Genomic DNA, 19,356 nt, shown 5'->3' on the forward strand with positions numbered 1-19,356 from the left:
CCCAGCCTTCCCATTACTTAGCCTTTTCCTGCCTCTGTTTCCCTATCTGTAAGTGGGGTTAGCAATAGCACCTACTTTATAGGGTTATTGTGAGGATTAAACAAGTTAATCCATGGGAAGTACTTACAACACTGTCTGACACTGAGCAAGCACTAAGCCAATGCTGACTTTTATCATTATTACAACAAAACAACAACGACCCATTGCTGTGGAGTTGATTCCAACTCAAAGAGGCCCTACAGGACAGAATAGAGCTGCCTATCATTATTAAAAACCAAAAAAAAAAAAAAAAAAAAACCCAAACCCAGTGCTGTCGAGATGATTCTGACTCATAGCGACCCTATAGGACAGAGTAGAACTGCCCCATAGAATTTCCAAGGAGCACCTGGCAGATTTGAACTGCCAACCTTTGGGTTAGCAGCTGTAGCATTTAACCACTATGCCACCAGGGCTTCCCTATCATTATTAGGTTGCCAAAAAACATGTAATGAAAGTGTGTCCACCAGAAAAGTCTCCTCAGTCATGATAGTTTATTGTTTCCTGATTTATAGTTTCCTGCTAAGCCTGAAGCCCTCTCCTGAACCCCAAGCCTGAATAGATCCCTTACCACAGTATCGCCTACCGTCAGCCCCTTCTCCTTGGGAACTAGCTGTAACACACTAAAACCAAACAAAAAACCCATTACCATCAAGTCGATTTTGATTCATAGCAACCCTATAGGACAGAGTAGAGCCGCCCCATAGGGTTTCCAAGGAGCAACTGGTAAATTTGAACCACCAGCCTTTTGGTTAGCAGTCATAGCTCTTAACCACAGTACCACCAGGGCTCCTGTAACACACTAGAGGAAGGAAATGTTGCTACTGTTGTTAGGTACTGTGGAGTCAATTCTGACTCATAATGATCCCATGTAACTGCCCCATAGGGTTTCCTTGGCTGTAATCTTTATAGATGCAGATTGCCTGGTCTTTCTTCCAAGGAGCTACTGGGTGGATTCAAACTGCCAACCTTTTGTTAGCAGCCGAGCACTTAACGGTTGCACCACCAGGGCTCCTAGAGGAAGGAAATAAAACAGTCAAAAAGGATCCAAAATGTTCTATCTTGGAACCAAAGGAATTGTTCTATCAACATAAATGGAAAAATTATTGTTATTGTTACCATTATTTATTAAATGTTTACCATGTGCCAGAATCTTGCCAAGCCATCTGGTGGAGTATTTCGTTCAGTCATCACAACCACCATAGGTTGGTAAACATCTCCCCATTTCCCATATAAGGAACATAGGTCGAGGGGATGGGTTGGCAGGGTAGGGGGTGGCACTCTTCTAAGGTCACATTGCTGGAGGGGTGATGTGTCAGTTTGGTTTCCAGCCATCAGCCTGCAGAGCTCACACTCTGAGTTTTGGTGAAAGACAGTAAGGATGGTTTTCAGCATGTAAAGCCCGAGGTCATTCTGGACAAGGCTGAGCAAATGGCCAGCTGGGCGACGTGAGAGGCAATTGGCAAAACTGGCAAGCCAAGGTCCACAGTGCTCCAGACAGGAGGTGGGAAAGGAGGGGAGCCAGGCTCAGAGATGGCAGATCAAAAGGAAGAGGACACATGCTTCCAGGGGACCTTGGAGAGCTCGGTGGCCGTAGGCCTGTCTTCACAGCTGTGAAACTACAGCTCAGCAATCACTCCTCCCTGGCTTCTCAGAACAATCCTTGGTGCTGCTCCAAAAGAAACCCTTTGACTACTAATTAGCCATCGGTGGCCAAATATGGCTCTGGCTTCTTTCTTGCTAGGTAATAGAAGCCAGCCCAGTGTGGGAGTTATGAGCAAGGGTCTGGGGCCAGCCTGATCTCAAATCCTCATTCCACCACCTTCTAGCTCTGTGAACCTGAGCAAGTTGCTCAACCTCTCTGTGCCTTGGTTTACCACCTTTAATATGCAAATAATAATAGTACAGCAATACATAGCATTGTTGTATGAAATGAGTAAATTCATATAAAATATCTAGGGGAGTAGCTGCCCATGGTAAGTACTCCCTAAGTGTGAGTTGTTATCATTGTTATTATCATTACTCCCCTTCACCCCCCAGGAGTCTTCAACACTGTGTCCCAACACAGGGAGGCATGGCCTCTGGCGTGATTTGGAGTTCACCCTCAGAAAGCCCTGCATGATTGGGTCCCAAGCCCAACAATGAGGAGACCTCTGAGTCGGAGACCCAATAACCTCATCACTGTACTTGTCATTCTCCAGGGTGCCAAGGTTACCCAAGGAGGGGGCAGGCTCTGACATGATCCAAAGATGGCAGGAGTGGCTCTTATGAGCAGTTTGGGCTGAAGAATAGGATTTTATTGGAGGGGATGGTTGATAAGGTTGGGTAATGTCTAGGGAAAGGCGGCCCATTCTTAAGAACAACTGTAGGACTTGCGAACACGTGCCGCATCCTAACACCAAGACAGGGTCCAGGCAGCTGCACTGAACACTTGAGCCTAGATTAGACTGAAGGACTAAAAAATTTGCCATTTCTAGGGATCAGGAAGGAGCCCCGGTGGTACAATGGTTAAGCTCTCAGTTGCTAGCTAAAAGGTTGGCTGTTCAAAACCCACCAACTGCTCTGTAGGAGAAAACACCTGCAGGTGATCCATTCCTGTAAAGATTACAGCCTGGGTAACTCTGTGGGGCAGTTCTACTCTGTCCTATAGCGTTGCTACGAGTTAGAATCAACACGATAGGACACAACAATGGGGAACAGGAACGGGAGGGAATTCTTTTGACATATACTAAACCAAAATCAAACCTAACCCATTGCTGTAAAGTCAGTTCCGACTCATAGCAACCCTGTAGGACAGAGTAAAACTGCCCCATAAGGTTTCCAAGGAGTGGCTGGTGGATTCAAAATGTCGACCTTTCTGGTTAGCAGCCAATCTCTTAACCACTGCACCACCAGGGATCTGGCATATGCTAAGTGCTATTGATAGCAAGCAATTGACAAGGCTTATAGGAACAAACACAGAGCAGTTGTTAATGAGGAAAATCTTCCTTGATTGGAAGCCCTGGTTGAATCACACGGAATGTTGGAAGGGCAAGTCCTATAAAAAAAGGATTTGGGGGCTCAGCAAAAAGCCAAAGGTGCACATGGCCATATAGGAGACAGAGGCTGGGAGCTGAAGTCAGAAGCCCTGAGTTAAGTTCTTATTTCATCCTTAACAAATCTTGTCTTTCACAAATCAATTACCCTTGCTGTCACTTGGCTTCTCTTATTTCTAAAAATATAAATAAAAATGTTAAGATGATAATATCAGGGTTAGTTAAAAAAATCAAGCGATCAGGTATATGAACGTGCTTTGCAGCCTTTATGCAAATTTGAAGCATCATCATCATCATCGTCATGACCTTCATTAGAGGCAATATGTCATAGAGGTTAAGAATGAGAGCTCTCAAGTAGAAACAGCCCAACAGATGAATGGATAAACATGTGGTATATCCATATAATGAAATATTATTCAGCCATAAAAAGGAATGAAGTACAACTGCATGCTACAACATGAAACGGTCCTTGAAAATACCGTGCTAAATGAGAGAAGCCAGTCACAAAAGACCACATATTATAATACAGTGCAGCATATTACTTAACATGGCCCTTCTAGCCATAGGGTCGCTATGAGTTGGAATCGACTCGACGGCACTGGGTTTTAGTAGCCGTAGTCTTTGTAACTCCCACCAAATGACTGGGTGGGACTATGCAAATGAGGTACTTGTGGCCCATCAAGGGGATTGTATAGCTTGCTAATAATGTAAATAAGGTGCATGGCACCCTTGCAGGGGTAGGACTGTGCAAATAAGGAATATGGGGATTGATCAGTTTCACCATTCCACTAGGCTTAAAATGAGCCATCCCAGAGGCAGAAAGGGAGAATCTCACCACCACCAAGAAAGAAAAGCCAGGTGTTAAGTGTATTCTTTGGACCCAGGATCCCTGTGCTGAGAACCTCCTAGATCCAGGAGATGGGAGAGAGAGAGCTGCAACACCAGAGATGGCAAGAGATGGCAAGAAGCAGTGGCAGCAGAAACAGGAGACTGGCAGGAGATGGTGCGGTGGGCCCATGGAGCAAGAAAGCTGAGAGCCTTTAGGGCAGAAGGCTTGCTGGCGTGGAGTAGAGTGCCTCCAGGCACTTGTCGGAGCTAGGCTTACCAACCCACAGAGCAAGAAAGCTGAGCACCTCCAGGCTGAGGCTTAGTGGTGGAGAAGGGTGTCTCCAGACACTGATCAACTGAGTTAGAAGAGCTTTGTAACATTTACCTAAGCAAGGCAGAGCCCAAGGGGCCAGAGAGAGGTGTGCCTATTGGCATGGCTGAGAAGAACTTGCTCTAATGGAAGAACTGTATTCTGAGCTTTCCTGAACCTGGATTGTAACCTGTTGCTTCCCCCAAAACTCCATAATCATGAGTACTATGAGTCCTGTGTGGCCACTGTAACTAATTATCAAGGAAGGAGAAGAGAAGGAGAGAGTGCTGTGGGAGGGACGGTTCGTGTCAAAAGTGGTAAAAAGGTGGAAGAGTGGAGGCCTGTCTGACCTCCACTTCACAGAAATCAGCCTTGGGCTGTTGACCTTCATTCTTCTTCCGCCTTATAAAGTTACAGGAGGTCAGATGCCCCTGTCTACCACACCACTTTATATTGTATGACTCCATTTGTATGAAATGTCCAGAATAGGGAAAACCAGAGAGATAGAAACAAATTAGTGGTTGCCAGGGGCTGGGAGAAGGAAAAATGGGTAGTGACTGCTAGTGGTTATGGGGTTTCTTTTTGGGGTGGCGAAAATGCTCTAAAATGAGGTAGTTGCACAACTCTGTGTAAATATACCAAAACCACTGAATTATCTACTTTAAAAAGGTGAATTTTATGGTATGTGAATTATATCGCATTGAAATTGTAAAAAAAAAAAAAAAAAGAATGAGCTTGACTGCCTGGGTTCCAATCTCAACTTAGCCACCTATTAGCCATGCAACCCAGGACAAATGACTTAACTGATCTATGCCTCATTTTCCCCATCTGTGAAAAAGGGGTAATAATACAACACAATCATTGGGTTGTTATGAGGATTAAAAGGGTAAATGCATGTAAAGCACTTTCAACAATGTCCAGCATATACTAAGTGCTACATAAGGGTAAGCGATTGGCAAAGCTTATAGGAACAGAAATGCAGCAGCTGTTAAAGACAAGCTAGACATCAAAAGAGCAGGTAGACGGGGCAGCTGAGTCACAGGTCCAGCATGTAGGGCCTGGGAATGTAAACCAGATGCTGAGGTGAAGACTGGCTGAATGTGCATTCCTCATATACCAGAGGGCCCAGCCCTGGGGGAAGGCGGGGAGTAGGGAATGAGAAGTCCAAATGCCTGGGCTCTGGCCCTCAAGTCCTGATTTCTGCAGGTCTGCTATGGGACCCAGATATTTGCACTTTTGGAAAGATTCCCTGGAGGTTGTGATGATCAGCCAGGTTTGAGAACTCCTAGCACATACCAAGAGGCAGTCATTAGAACAGAACAAGGGGATACTGTACGGTTTAAAATCAGGAAGGGTGTGGTTCAGAGTTGTGTACTTTCATCCTACTTATTCAGTCTGTGTGCAAGGAGCCCTGGTGGCACAGTGGTTAAGAGCTCAGCTTCTAACTAAAGGTCAGCAGTTGGAATCTACCAAGCTGCTCCTTGGAAACCCTATCGGGCAGTTCTACTCTGTCCTATGGGGTTGCTATGAATTGGGATTGACTCGATAGCAATAGGTTTGGTTCTGGTTTTTGGATGCTGAGCAAATAATCTGAGAAGCTAGACTATATGAAGAAGAATGGAGCATCAGGATTGGAGGAAAACTCATTAACAACCTTTGATATGCAGATGACACAACCTTGCTTGCTGAAAGTGAAGAGGACTGGAAGCACTTACTGATGAAGATCAAAGACCACAGCCTTCAATATGGATTACACCTCAACATAAAAAAAATCCTTACAACTAGAGTGAGAAGCAACATCATGATAAACAGAGAAAATATTGAAGTTGTCAAAGATTTTATGTTACTTGGATCCAAATCAACACCCATGGAAGCAGCAGTCAAGAAATCAAATGATGTTTTGCATTGGGCAAACCTGCTGCAAAAGACCTCTTTAAAGTCTTAAAAGGCAAATAAATACGTCACTTTGAGGACTAAGGTGCACTTCACCCAAGCCACATTATTTTCAATCGCCTCATATGCATGTGAAAACTGGACAATGAATAAGGAAGACCGAAGAAGAATTGATGCCTTTGAATTATGGTGTTGGCGAAGAATATTGAATATTCCGTGGACTGCTAGAAGAATTAACAAATCTGTGTTGGAAGAAGTACAGCCAGGATGCTCCTTAGAAGTGAGAATGATGAGACTTCATCTCACGTACTTTGGACATGGTATCAGGAAGGGTCAGTTCCTGGAGAAGGTCATCATGCTTGGTATCATGGATTGAATTATGTCCCCCCAATAATGTGTGTATCAACTTGGTTAGGCCATGATTCTCAGTATTATGTGGTTGTCCTCCATTTTGTGGTTGTAATTTTAAGTTAAGAGGATTAAGGTGGGATTGTAACACCACCCTTACTCAGGTCACCTCCCTGATCCAATGTAAAGGGAGTTTCCCTGGGGTATGGCCTCTACTACCTTTTATCTCTTAAGAGATAAAAGGAAAGAGAAGCAAGCAGAGTGGGGGACCTCATACCACCAAAAAGCAGCACTGGGAGCAGAGTGTATCCTTTGGACCCGGGGTCCCTGCACCTGAGAAGCTCCTCGACCAGAGGAAGTTTGAGGACCAGGAATCTTCCTCCAGAGCTGACAGAGAAAGAAAGCCATCCCCTGGAGCTGTCACCCTGAATTTGGACTTTTAGCCTACTTCACTGTGAGGAAATAAATTTCTCTTTGTTAAAGCCATCCACTGTGGTATTTCTGTTGTAGCAGCCCTAGATGACTAAGACACTTGGTAAGGTAGAAGGTCAGTGAAAAAGGGGAAGACCTTCAATGAAATGGATTTACACAGTGGCTGCAAAAAGGATCTCAAACATAGCAAGAATTGTGAGGAGGGCACAGTGTTTCGTTCCATGGTACGTAGGGTCGCTATGGGTCAGAACTGCCTCGATGGCACCTAACAACAACAACAGTACGTACCTCAGGGAAGAAGCAGAACCTGGACCAAGCAGGCCTGGGCCCACTGGGTCTTAAAAGATCCCCAGGGAATTGGGGGGTAGGACCACTGGCAGAGCTGATAATAATTGCAGGAGGTTCCTATACCAGCTGAGGAAAGGGGTGGGGTGGGGGATGCTAAAGTATAGGTAGGTTCTCATACCTGGTCCCTAAAGACATCCTTGGAAAATTTCAGGTTGTCAGTGGAAAAGAGCTGGCCATGGAATAAACAGGGTTGTCATGCCTAAAGGGAATGCCAACTTTGAAAAAGACTCAAATGACAAAGTAGAAGATAGAGCGACAGTGGCATGGCTCTTGAATGTGAGTGATCAGGTCTAAATCAACTAATAGGAAGCATTCACAAGGTAAGGGTGGACATTTAGACTTACGTTTTTTATTACGGTTTTTTGTCCTCCACATTAAGTAGTTTTCTCTTTGATCTCCTTCCGAAAAAAAAAATCCCAGAATCATAGAAAAGCAGAATCATCAGACACCAGTTCTTCAGGGCCTGGCTTTCGAAGACATCAGTACCCAAACTATCCCACCAAATACTGTAGTTACCATATGCACACCTAACACTTGACGTCCTGTGTCTTCTAATCATAAAAAAAAAAAAAAGCATAGTGTTCAATTGGACTGGGTTAAGTGGGAAAAAAGGGCCTAAAGGCTACAGGGACATCTAGCAGAGAGAGCTCTAGGATATCCCAAGCAGGACTTCTGGATCTTAAAATAGGAGAGGTAAACCTGAGGCTCCCATCTACCCTTGTCTGCAGGAACACCTATGTGTTGACAGCGCTCATGTGGAGTAAGACACTGCTGCTCACCTCAAAGTCGGTGCCTGACAGCCCATTCACCTTGAAGGCCTTAGTGAGGGGGCTCGAGTTGATTATCAAGGGAAATCCTGGGATCACAGGTGACAGTGATGCTGATAAATTCACGGCAAACTTGTATACTGCAGTCTCTGGTGGAGAATTCTCTGCCACGTTGCTTGTAGCTGGCAAGTGGACTAAGTGCAGCGCTTCTCTCTCTGGATTTCAAAAGGATGCAAAATGACATGAACACCAAGCCTTTTACTGGGTACAGGGACTAAACAGTCTGTAGCTACAGCATGTAGTTCGGAGCAATGACGTGACCTGGTCACTCCCCAAGAACACTCTGCCAGGTGCTGGAAATGTGAATGCAAGATCTTCTGGGAGCCAAGAGAACAGCCACCACCAAGCAACCACGTAATCTGCTTCTGCAATTCAGTAACTACAGCTGCTGCTTTTCTCTTGATTCCCTGCTTCCTTCCTCTTTTCTCCCAGTCTGTGGGGAGAGGCAGGGAAAGAGAAACAAGATGCCCTAGGAGACTGACACCCACTTGAAGACCCCAGTCTGGTAATGACATCTTCTCTTACAAGAGTCTGGTAGCTTACAAGAGTTTATTTTCCTTCTCTGTGTGAGTACTTTATTCATGAGGTCATCTAAGAATTGAATGGGCATGACTAGAAAGCCCCAAAATCTTGGTAGATCTCCTTACTTCATTGGTAATCTCAGGGACAATGATTTGCTATTAGTGGATACTATGGGCATCATGAGGAGCCCCGGTGGTGCAGTGGTTAAACTCTTGGCTGCTAACCAAAAGGTAGGCAGTTCGAATCCACCAGCTTCTCCTTGGAAACACGATGGGGCAATTCTACTCTGTCCTGTAGAATCGCTATGAGTCAGAATCGACTCAACAGCAACCGGTTTGGTTTTTTGTTTTATTGCCATCATGCAGGGGGTCAACCCACACTTTTTAGTTGATAGGGGAACTCCCGTTTCACAGGGGAGGAAATGAGAGGCTCACGGAAGGCATGTGAGTTGCTTTGGGCTACATTACAGACAGGGAATCTTATAATTTAAGAGAAAATACGTTTCTTCTAGGAAAGCCCTGGGACCATTCCAAGGTTTCCATGATACTCTGCGAGACTTTCCCAGGACAGAGGAGAGCAACAGTCCATGATCTTTCAAACCTCCACAATGATGGTTACCATTTATTCAACATGTCCAGTGTTCCAAGTAGTGCACAATGTTAAATCCTTCATCTCACTTGCTCCTCAAAACAACCCTCCGAGACACGTATTAATGTTATCACTTTACAGATAAGAAGACTAAGCTTACAGACACACAGTTAACAAATCACAAAGCCAAGATTGAAACTAGGTCACATATAAAGGCTGCGTTATCTCCATGTCTTCATATATGCTGTTCCTTCTACTTAGAATGCCCTTCCTCCCTGAAGCCCCACTTGCCCAAACGCCTATTCAAGGAATCCTCTAAATTTTCAGACTATTACACCCATTGCTGTTGAGTTGACTCCAACTTATAGCGACCCTACAGGATAGAGCAGAACTGCCCTATAGGGTTTCCAAGGAGCGGCTGGTGGATTCGAACTGCCAAACTTTCGGTTAGCAGCCGTAGCTCTTATTTACTGCGCCACCAGAAATCCTACTAAACTATTATCCCAAACAAAGTTTGCATATTTGCAGTTTAGATCTATTTACGTTGTACTGTAGTATTTGTTTACTTGTCTCTCCCCCTTGTTCATTTTTGAGGGGCACACGTGTCAGTGCACTTTGAGATACTCACATTCCAAGCCATAGGACTTGCAGACTTCTGCTACCATCTCTACAGCTTTCCAGTCCTGGTCACCACTAGCCACTGGGGACAAAACCCCCTGGTGGGAGGAGGCACAGGGGTGTGGTGGGACAGTAGAAGGGTCTGTCCTACCAAAAGATGTAAAATTTCTAGAGGACAAACAGTAGAAAATGTTGGGTTTTTTAAAAGGATGTTTTTAATTTCAATTTGAGAGTGGGGGAAGACCGGGGGAGTAAATGGAAATGTAAAAAAAATTGAAATAAGCACATTATTGATACAAACTTTCAGAAATCTAGTAATTTTCTTTAGTTTAGATACTAAAATGCATTATGCATAAGTTATTTTTGCTGGCAGAATTATCAAGTTTTATGGACAAGGACAGTGCAAAGACTTAGAAATATCAAAACAGTTGATGTTTAGAGTGATGGAAATATGAATAGATTTTTTTAATCTATTAAAACTGACTTTAATATTATAGCATTCTTATGATAAATTAAAACTAGGAAGGAAATAGTATGTTTGCAGTAGAGACAAAAAGTTCCCAAAAATAGTTTTTCAAAATGAGCACAATAATTGATTACCTGGGTGGGTTGGGTTTTTCAGGCATAATTCTCTTACATTCTCTTTCCCACAACCGAAAATTGATAGGCCGTCCCCCTTGAGTTGTTCATGAGAATGTTTCCTCACTGTTGAGCAGGACAATGACAGCCACAAGCAAAATGAAAGGCTGGCAATTTGTCTCAAAGGACCTGCACCTTCTTGCCCATACATCTCTCTTCCTGGTGACTTGTGTCCCTTCAGTCAAGGAGAAAGGAAGCCCTTACGCATATTTAAGCAAAGATATAACTTGCTGCTCAAGTATAGTTCTTCTCAAGAATAGCTTGGGACAAGGTAGTCAGGTAAGAATACAGTAAAATAAGTACACCCACTCCTCACTTTTCGATATGGTTAGGTTCCAAAGACCAGGTTGTTATACGAAAATCAGTGTTACGTGAAAATGGTAGATGATCACATCAGATCACAAAATATTATGTAGAACACATATGTCCCTCTGCCCCAAGAAGTGGAAAATATAGGTGGTGTATATGACTCACTGGTCATAAAAGGTTTGCTGCCAGGTGTACATTGTTAATGCTTAAAATAGTCGGATGGTAGATTTTTTACTATTGTTGTAAATGCTAAATGTTGGATAATAAGACAGTCGATAAGTGAGGAGTAGGTGTAACCACTCGCGTTTACTATGCATGGGTGGCTCACTAGGCATTGTGCTAGGTGCTTTACCGCCTGATCTCATCCAATCTCAGCTCAATCCTATGACGTAGATATTGCTGTTGCTGTTTCACACATGAGAGCGAGGAGACACAGAGAACTTAAGTAACTCAGCAAGTGGCTCTGATGGGCCCTGGCTCACCTCATCTCCATCTTGGAGATAAACCGACTGCACGTACCAACTGTAGACAGTTGATTGTTCCCTGCTTGTTGTGTGATCGTCAATCTGTGATGTACTGTGGTTATTCTATGACCTCGGAACAGTGTAGCAAGATGGCACTAGAAGTTGGATCCTCAACCTGGCTGTTAGATCTGGGTGATGTGATCTATAAGAGGCCATTTTTTGGAATAACATAAGAGAATTGTGCTGGAGTATTAGCTTGATGTGGGCTTGGTTATGAGAGGCTTGCTAAGCCTCCACTAAGGGCTTCCACAACCTCACCCTGAAGGCAGACGAGTGCAGCCACCAACCTTAGTTGTTTCATCTGGGAGCGGGGAAGGCTAGAGTAGCTGTGTTCCCCAAACATGGCCCAGCAGACAGATCCTGGTTTGCTTTGTTAGAAACATTACCCTTGATTTTGTTGCATTAATTGTTACTTTGATAAGACTCTTGGGTCTAATCCTGAGGAAGTACTGGCATTCTAATCCAAGGCATCTGACTCCAAGGATAGGGCTCTTTTCCAAGCTCCGTGCTGCCTCCTTATATGTATAGAGCTTTTCATCATCCTCCTTGAATGGTCATGTTTTGCATGGCAGTGAGGGAGATATTTTGGGAATAGAAGCAGTTCTATCCAGTCTTCTCAAACCACTTGTGCTGGGAACTGCCCACTCCACGGATGAATAAAGCCAGACTGTATCCTTAGGTATGTCCTTCCCACTGGAGATGTTTGCTCTTCTTCTAGTGGCCTCTCTCCCCAGAGAGAAGGCATGTGTGCCAGGGTCATACAACTCAATCCCCAAAACTTTAAGGTAGACACCCTGCGGATACTAATAAGAAGAAAGGTAGCCAAGCTAGGACCTCCTGGCTCTTAGTTCAATGCCTACTTCCTCCAGGTTCCTCGCTATTAAAAAATACTAGTAGTAGTTGCAGCAGTAGCAATAACAATAATAAGTGGCTATAGTCCACGCCCTAAAAATAGAGCAATGAATGATATGCAAAATTCATGAAGTTGATGTTCAACCCATTCAGTACATAGGTAAGTAAAAGGGGCATGCCCAAAGCCACAGAGATGATCTGTAGCAGACAAAATGTTAGATGCCAGGGGCCAAGTCTCCCTAAGTCACCACCTGCTTTTTTTCCAAGACTGGTCTTCCAAGTTTCTTTGATGGTCTGAGTGCTGGAGAGAAAGACAGAGGCTTTAATGGAATTTAACTTACACATGCATCTTAATTAAGAACCAAATTAGGATTGTTTGAAGCATACACTCTGAAAATGAAACAGCACGCAAAAGATTTATTATCGGTCACTGCACCCACTGGAACATCTTGCTTGTGTTTGAGATCTGGATGGATGATGTGCTAGCTTGTTGCCCTCAAATCCCAGCCTTGCCAGAAATGGACCAATGCAGCCTCCTCACAGGAGCCTGTAGTGGAGTAATTAAGGTCTCCACAGCCCCAGTTTCAGGGAGGAAGATGACTACCCTGAGCCCCGGCACCAAAAGTGATGATGTTGTTCAAGGTCCCTCCACAGGGTGTAGACACTCTAACCTATCTCTCTGCATTCAATGCCCAGAAAATTATTCACCTGAGACATCACTTAATAAATACCTCTTCATTCTCTCCAGTAACTAATCAAAACGGTAGCGAATGAAATCACGATTATTGTGAAAAGAGCAAGGAATTTGGAATCAGAGCCCTTGCTTCAAGTCTTTGCTTTGCCACTGCTTGACTTAGACCTTGAGCTGGTCTCTAAATTTCTTTGCGGCACCTGCTAACTCTCTCTCTTAGGACTGTGGAGCTGCACTAACAGTGGCTGTTAACCAGGACTTAATTGCCAAAGAAGACTCACAGGACCCAAAATGCCAGTGCTTATAAGTTGGCAATTCACTACAGGAAAAGGACTGAGCATAGTGACAGCATTAAAGTGAGCATATGCATCATGGCTGAAGGCTACCTCCTAGCAAGGGATCCCGGGAGGCCAGGGGCAGACTCCCGTTGTCGTCCCTTCTCTAAGGGCCATGGCAGGATGCACTTGCTCTCTCAGATCAGGAACTACCGATGATGTACACATGGAATACCTTGGATCCAGGGACCCCAAAATGGAACCTCCACTGGGGTTTCCTATATTTTTCTGGTCACATAGGCATATTCCTTCTACGTAATCAGCCTCAATAGCAGAATCCACCAAAGGTCTCACTGAGACCAGCTGCAAATCATCAGTCTCGCTGTTATCAATAAACAATGATTACCAGCTAGTATACTCCACCCTGGAACTCCTCAGACCCATGGTTACAAAGCAACACTATTAATCGGTATGCTTCATGCCTTGACCAGGGGTCAGTGCTGGGCAGGAACTTTAGCAAAACAACTCAGGAATTAACTCTCACAACACCTGTGCCATATAAGAAAATGCACATAGTTAATAAAGTATCATAGAATGCCGTTGTTTCAGTATATGCAACTTCCTCTTATTTCTTTAATTTCCATGATGGACACCATCCTGGATGGGATGTTCACCTACTCCATTTGGGGGGTTTAGGGAGGATGATCCATGCCAGGCAAGGATAATAGGAGGGAGACTTTAATAGGACACAGAAGAAACAACAGGGACTCTACCAGTTAGTCTGTAATTTTTTTCTAACACTGTCTAGCAGAAGACCAGGCCCAGATGAGGGGCTTGAAGAAATTTCCTGAAGAGACCCATCATGGTCTTATGGATGCTACTCGGTGGACATAGGATGATATGCTTGCTACATTTTCATGTTCCTGCAGATCTTCTAGCTACCAGTGAGTCCTTCTTTCATTAAACATCCTGACATTTTTCATTTTCCTGTTGTTCTTGTTGTTACTTCCCAGTCGAGTTGTTTCCGACTCATTGTGACCCCATGTGTGCAGAGTAGAACATAGGGTTTTCAAGGCTGTGACCTTTCAGAAGCAGACTGCCACGCCTGTTTTCCAAGATGCCTCTGGGTGGGTTTGAACCACCAACCTTTCAGTTAGTAGTCCAGTGCTTAACCATTTACACCACTTAGGGACTCCATTTCCTGAAAGAAATACAAAACTAGTTTCCTGGAAATTTTCTGAGAATGCAGATAGCTTCAGTCTACAGTGAGTTTGAATATGCTGAAGACAAGGGTAATCCCACCCCAGACTTTCTGCTAGGTCCTCCATCTTCTGTGCATTCTGTCTGCATGCTCCTTTGGTACTTAGGAGACTAGAAGACTCTTTTGTCTGAACTCTTTTGCACTGACACAGTTGGGAGTCTTGTCTAGTTTATGTTCTTGTGGGGGTCTTCCTTTGTAAGCCATTGTTGGAATGGAACACTATAGTTTCCCAAAGAGAAACCATTACATTTCTCTCATCTTAATACAGAGCGGAAAGGACAGAGTAAAAGCTAATGTAAATTTAAATGCCAACACTAAACAGTCAGAAAGTATAAATTTCTGCATTTGGGGAGTATCAGTAAAGTGAAAAAACACCAGATCCCCAAAAGGATGATAATCAGCAAATATTGGATATCCTCTGTATGTGTGGCACTTGGGGCCGCAGAGCAAGAAGAAACACGAGACCTGTTATTGCAGGCTGACATTCTAATTGAGGGGGTAGGTCAGACACATAACACATGAATTATAGTACAGGTAGTCCCCAACTTACAACGTTTTCAAGTTATGACGCTTGTTTGTTTTCATACATTTTATCATTAGTAATATGTACTACATACAATCTTGCAGCGTGTGAAAAAAATCATCCTTATGGCAAGAACACTGAATTTAGAACTGGATATCACTAATGTGGAACAGCTCAGAGATCACAAGGAAGGGGAATTGACAGATCAGGATTTAATGGATTTTGAAGAGGAAAGAAATGCTGAAGAAAAAAAATAATGAGGAAGAGGATGGAGAGAAGTTGTCAAACATTTTTTACATTGAAAGGGTTATCTAAGTTTTTCTAAGCTAAATCAGGGGCTTCAGTTGTTGAAAACATGAACCCAAATGCTGACGCTTTGCTAAAGTTGATAGGCAGATTTGGGAAGCAGTGAGATGTTACTGAGAATTACTTGAAGAAATAAAAGGGCCATACAGACAACTCTCACTAATTTTCTGACTAGAAACACTATCCCTATTCCTAGGGATAATCCAGATGATCCAGAACCTTCCACAAGTGGAGTTGTTACTGCAACTGACAAAATGCCAACTCTTCTTCGTTGTTAGAGTAAATTTTTATTATTGGTGTATTTTTTAATATATGTACGTATTAAAATACGTCTCTAAGTTTATATGCAATGTTTCCAACCCCCCAAAACAAATAAGATTGTATTTATAAAGATACTGATAATAAAAGGCAATAATAATGAAAACTAAAAAAATTAAATAAAATGAGGCATTTGGCTTACATTAAAACCAATTTACAACAGAGTCCTCAGAACCGAACCCCATAGTAAGTTGGGGACTACCTGTATAATAACTCATGCTACCTTTTGTTGAACACTTACTCTGTTTTAAGCATTGTACTAAGCTCTTGGCATGCATTCGATGGTAAGCCAGCCAATAAGAACTCTGGGGTGCAGAGGGAAGAGCACTCACCAAGAGTGAGGACAATTCAAGAAGCCCCCAAGGAGGAAGTGGGACTTCGGGTGGGCCTTGGAGGAAACACAGGATCAAATACGAGGAAAGAGGATACTGTGGGCATATTCTTTCATTGAAGGTTATGATGGTGAGGCCTGTTTCCAAAACCCTGAAGACAAGGTTAAATATAAAAAGCAATCAGCATTTCGGTCCACGTTTTCAAGCAACTGAAGCCCCTGATTTAGTTTAGAAAAAACTTCAGCTATAAAATTCTTTGACATCTCTCCTTCCTCTTTGGCTTTATTTCTTTTTTCTTCAGCATTTCTTTTCTCTTCAGAATCCATTAAGTCCTGATCTGTCAATTCCCCTTTTTCATGATCTCTGAGCTGCTCCACATAGGCAATATCAAAAAAGTGTGGCTGCCACTCTAGAGTCCTCTGTAACCCTGGCGTTTGAGAGCAAGAGTAATGGTCATCTCAGCTTCTCAAAAGAAGACGAAAGAGAAGCACAGTCAGCATCACGGCAGCCCTTCCAAAAAATAGGATTTGGCCTGTTGAAGCAAAAGCATGGTACAGGATGCGGATTTTTTTGGAAGGGAGGGATTATAATGTGTTTTTATAAGAAATCTCAGAATTAATCTGTAAGTTTAACATGATGGAATTCTATATATTATGCATATACTACCTATTCAAAGATAAAATTTAATTTAAAGAGCTTAACTTCAATAATACAAGTGGACATAAACAGATCATCCAAGATTCTTGGGTCCCTTTAATAAGGAAGAGGGAGGGTAATAAGCACTTGGTTGAATCTTTGGCCCTTCTATCAGAAGGTATTTTCTTTGTTTAAGACTAAGACTGTAGCCCGTCAGGACCTCAGTTTACCCACAGGATGATTTGCCATCCTCAAGCTGTCCTACAAATTTTCAGAAAAAGGCCAGAATCTCCACAAAGACCAACCTGACATATACCCAAAGCTCTGCTATAGAAATTATTTCCCCAACCCTAGACCTTTGAAGGACTTCTAGCACAGGACAGTTAACGCAGAGGGAAAGGAAGTCTATAGCAAACATGGGCTAGATTGTGGTTCTTTAGGCATCCCTCTTCTCCAGGGTACCCCTCCCCCTGCCCCCAAGGGCTCCCTGGAGCCATACCACCTCACTCCTTGTTGCAGGTAAACCAACAGTTGAACAGGGCCCCCCAGAGTCATCATGCAATGGCACATGCAAACAAGCAGGCCAAGGGATGTTCCAAAGTTAAAACCAGTGGCAAAATGGAGTTCCTACCTGACACAGCACCCAAGAGAAGCAGGAAAATGACTGCTTTCTGCATATTTAAGAGTTCACTTCTGTGTGAGCTTCCAGCATATTATCCGGGAGCTAAATCCAGCCTTACACCCAAAGTTTATTCCAGATGCCACTCATCTTCCCCTTCTGGTTTGTTGCCAGGCAATAAATCTAACAAAACTCTGGCAGTAACTAAGGGAGACTCTAAACACCACGGGACTGTTTGTTCTTTAATTACCTGCTTCTGTGACTTCTTGGTACTTGAGAGGCTTCCCAATCTGTCTCAGGCAGCTCGGGGTCCATCTTAAAAGTCCATATCCACTGTGCATCCCAACAGAGAGCTCCAAAAGGGAAGTCAAAAGAACAAAAAAAAGAGCAGACACTGAAATGACTGTAAAAGCTGCTGATAGGTATAGCATGTCCACGGTGGTCTTAATAGCCCTGTGGTCTGGCATGATGTCATTCCAAGAAGCAGGGATGGGGAGGTGGTGATTTTTCTGCTACCCTGAATGGTTGAGTAGGACTCGAAGTTGAAAACTAACTGGCATCTGTTCTCAGGAAAGGAGCCAACAGTGAGTCCAGACCCCTCCTCAAGGCAGACTCAGCAGGGATAGACACCGCCCTTCAACTTATCCATACCGCACCCCACACCCACATCCCTCTAAGAGATCTGTGGAGAGAGATAATTGAAGTGGCAAGGTACCCGTCCACTGAGGAGTGATGGGATGTGGCCAGTCCCTCCAGGGCATCTGCTGGCTTGTACAATGCTTTTATGCCCCCACGCACCCCAAGCCAGGCACAAGGCTTGGTGAGTGAAACACAGGCTGAATTTCAGCCTTTCCTTAGAGAAGAGAAGGATCAATGGTAGGTCAGAGAGAGGATGGTGGTGGAGCAGCCTGTCGTTTCTGTGTAGTGCAGTAAAAATAACAGTGGATACAAGTAGCTAGACATGGGCCATCTCTCCACTCCTCTCACTCAAGAACTGCCCATAAGAAGAACAAAGTGGGAGGCTTCACACTACTTGATCTTAGAACCTATTATACAGCTACAGTAGTCAAAACAGCCTGGTACTGATACAACAACAGACACAGACCAATGGAACAGAATTGAGAACTCAGATGTGAATCCATCCATCTATGAGCAGCTAATATTTGACAAAGGGTCAAAGTTCATTAAATGGGGAAAAGACAGCCTCTTTAACAAATGGTGCTGGCATAACTGGATGTCCATTTGTAAAAAAAATGAAACAGTATCCATACCTCCCACCATACACAAAAACTCACTCAAAATGGATCAAAGCCCAAAATACAAAACTTAAAATGATAAAGATTATGGAAGAAAAAACAAAGACAATGCTAGGGGGCCTAATTCATGGCATAAATACAATACAAACCATAACTAACAATGCACAAACACTAGAAGAGAAACTAGATAAATGGAAGCTCCTAAAAATTAAACATTTATGCTTATCAAAGACTTCACCAAAAGAGTAAAAAGAGAACTTACAGACTGGAAAAAAAATTTGGGGGTACAACATATCCAACAGGGGTCTAATCTCTAAATCTATGGAATACTTCAATACCTCAATAACAAAAAGGCAAATAATCCAATTCGAAAAGGAGCAAAGGATCTGAACTGACACTTTACCAGTGAAGACAGTCAGGTAGCTAACGGACACATGAGGAAATGCTAGAGTTCATTAGCCATTACCAAAACCAAACCCAGTGCTGTCGAGTCGATTCTGACTCATAGCGACCCTATAGGACAGAGTAGAACTTCCCCATAGAGTTTCCAAGGAGCGCCTGGTGGATTTGAACTGCCGACCGTTTGGTTAGCAGCCATAGCACTTAACCACTACACCACCAGGGATTCCCATTAGCCATTACAGATATGCAAATCAAAACTACAGTGAGATACCATCTCGCCCCAACAATACTGGCACTAATCAAAACAACAGAAAATAACAAATGTTGGAGAGGTTTCGGGAGATTGAAACTCTTATGCACTGCTGGTGGGAATGCAAAATGGCACAACCACTTTGGAAAACGATTTGGCGCTTCCTTAAAAAGTTAGAAATAGAAATACCATATGATCCAGCAATGCCACTCCTAGGAATATGCCCTAGAGAAATAAGAGCCATCACACAAATAGACATATGCACACCCATGTTCATTGCAGCACTACTTATGCTAGCGGAAAGGTGGATACAACCTAAGTGCCCATCAACAGATGAATGGATAAACTAACTATGGTACATACACACAACGGAATACT

At 43.5% G+C, this 19,356-nt stretch overlaps 1 protein-coding gene across 1 annotated transcript in view; it reads right to left on the minus strand.

Moving 5' to 3' along the window:
- Nucleotides 1-11,068, minus strand: part of CDHR3 (cadherin related family member 3) — a 70,438-nt gene extending 59,370 nt beyond the window's left edge. The window contains exons 1-2 of the mRNA XM_064290400.1: nucleotides 11,062-11,068; nucleotides 8,010-8,212 (exon numbers count right to left, since the gene is read on the minus strand). Of these exons, the coding sequence (XP_064146470.1) occupies nucleotides 8,010-8,212; nucleotides 11,062-11,068 (210 nt within the window). The remainder of the gene's footprint in view (nucleotides 1-8,009; nucleotides 8,213-11,061) is intronic.
- Between the last annotated feature and the right edge of the window lie 8,288 nt (nucleotides 11,069-19,356).

Source organism: Loxodonta africana, chromosome 8, assembly GCF_030014295.1.
Source record: "Loxodonta africana isolate mLoxAfr1 chromosome 8, mLoxAfr1.hap2, whole genome shotgun sequence".
NCBI lineage: Eukaryota > Metazoa > Chordata > Mammalia > Proboscidea > Elephantidae > Loxodonta > Loxodonta africana.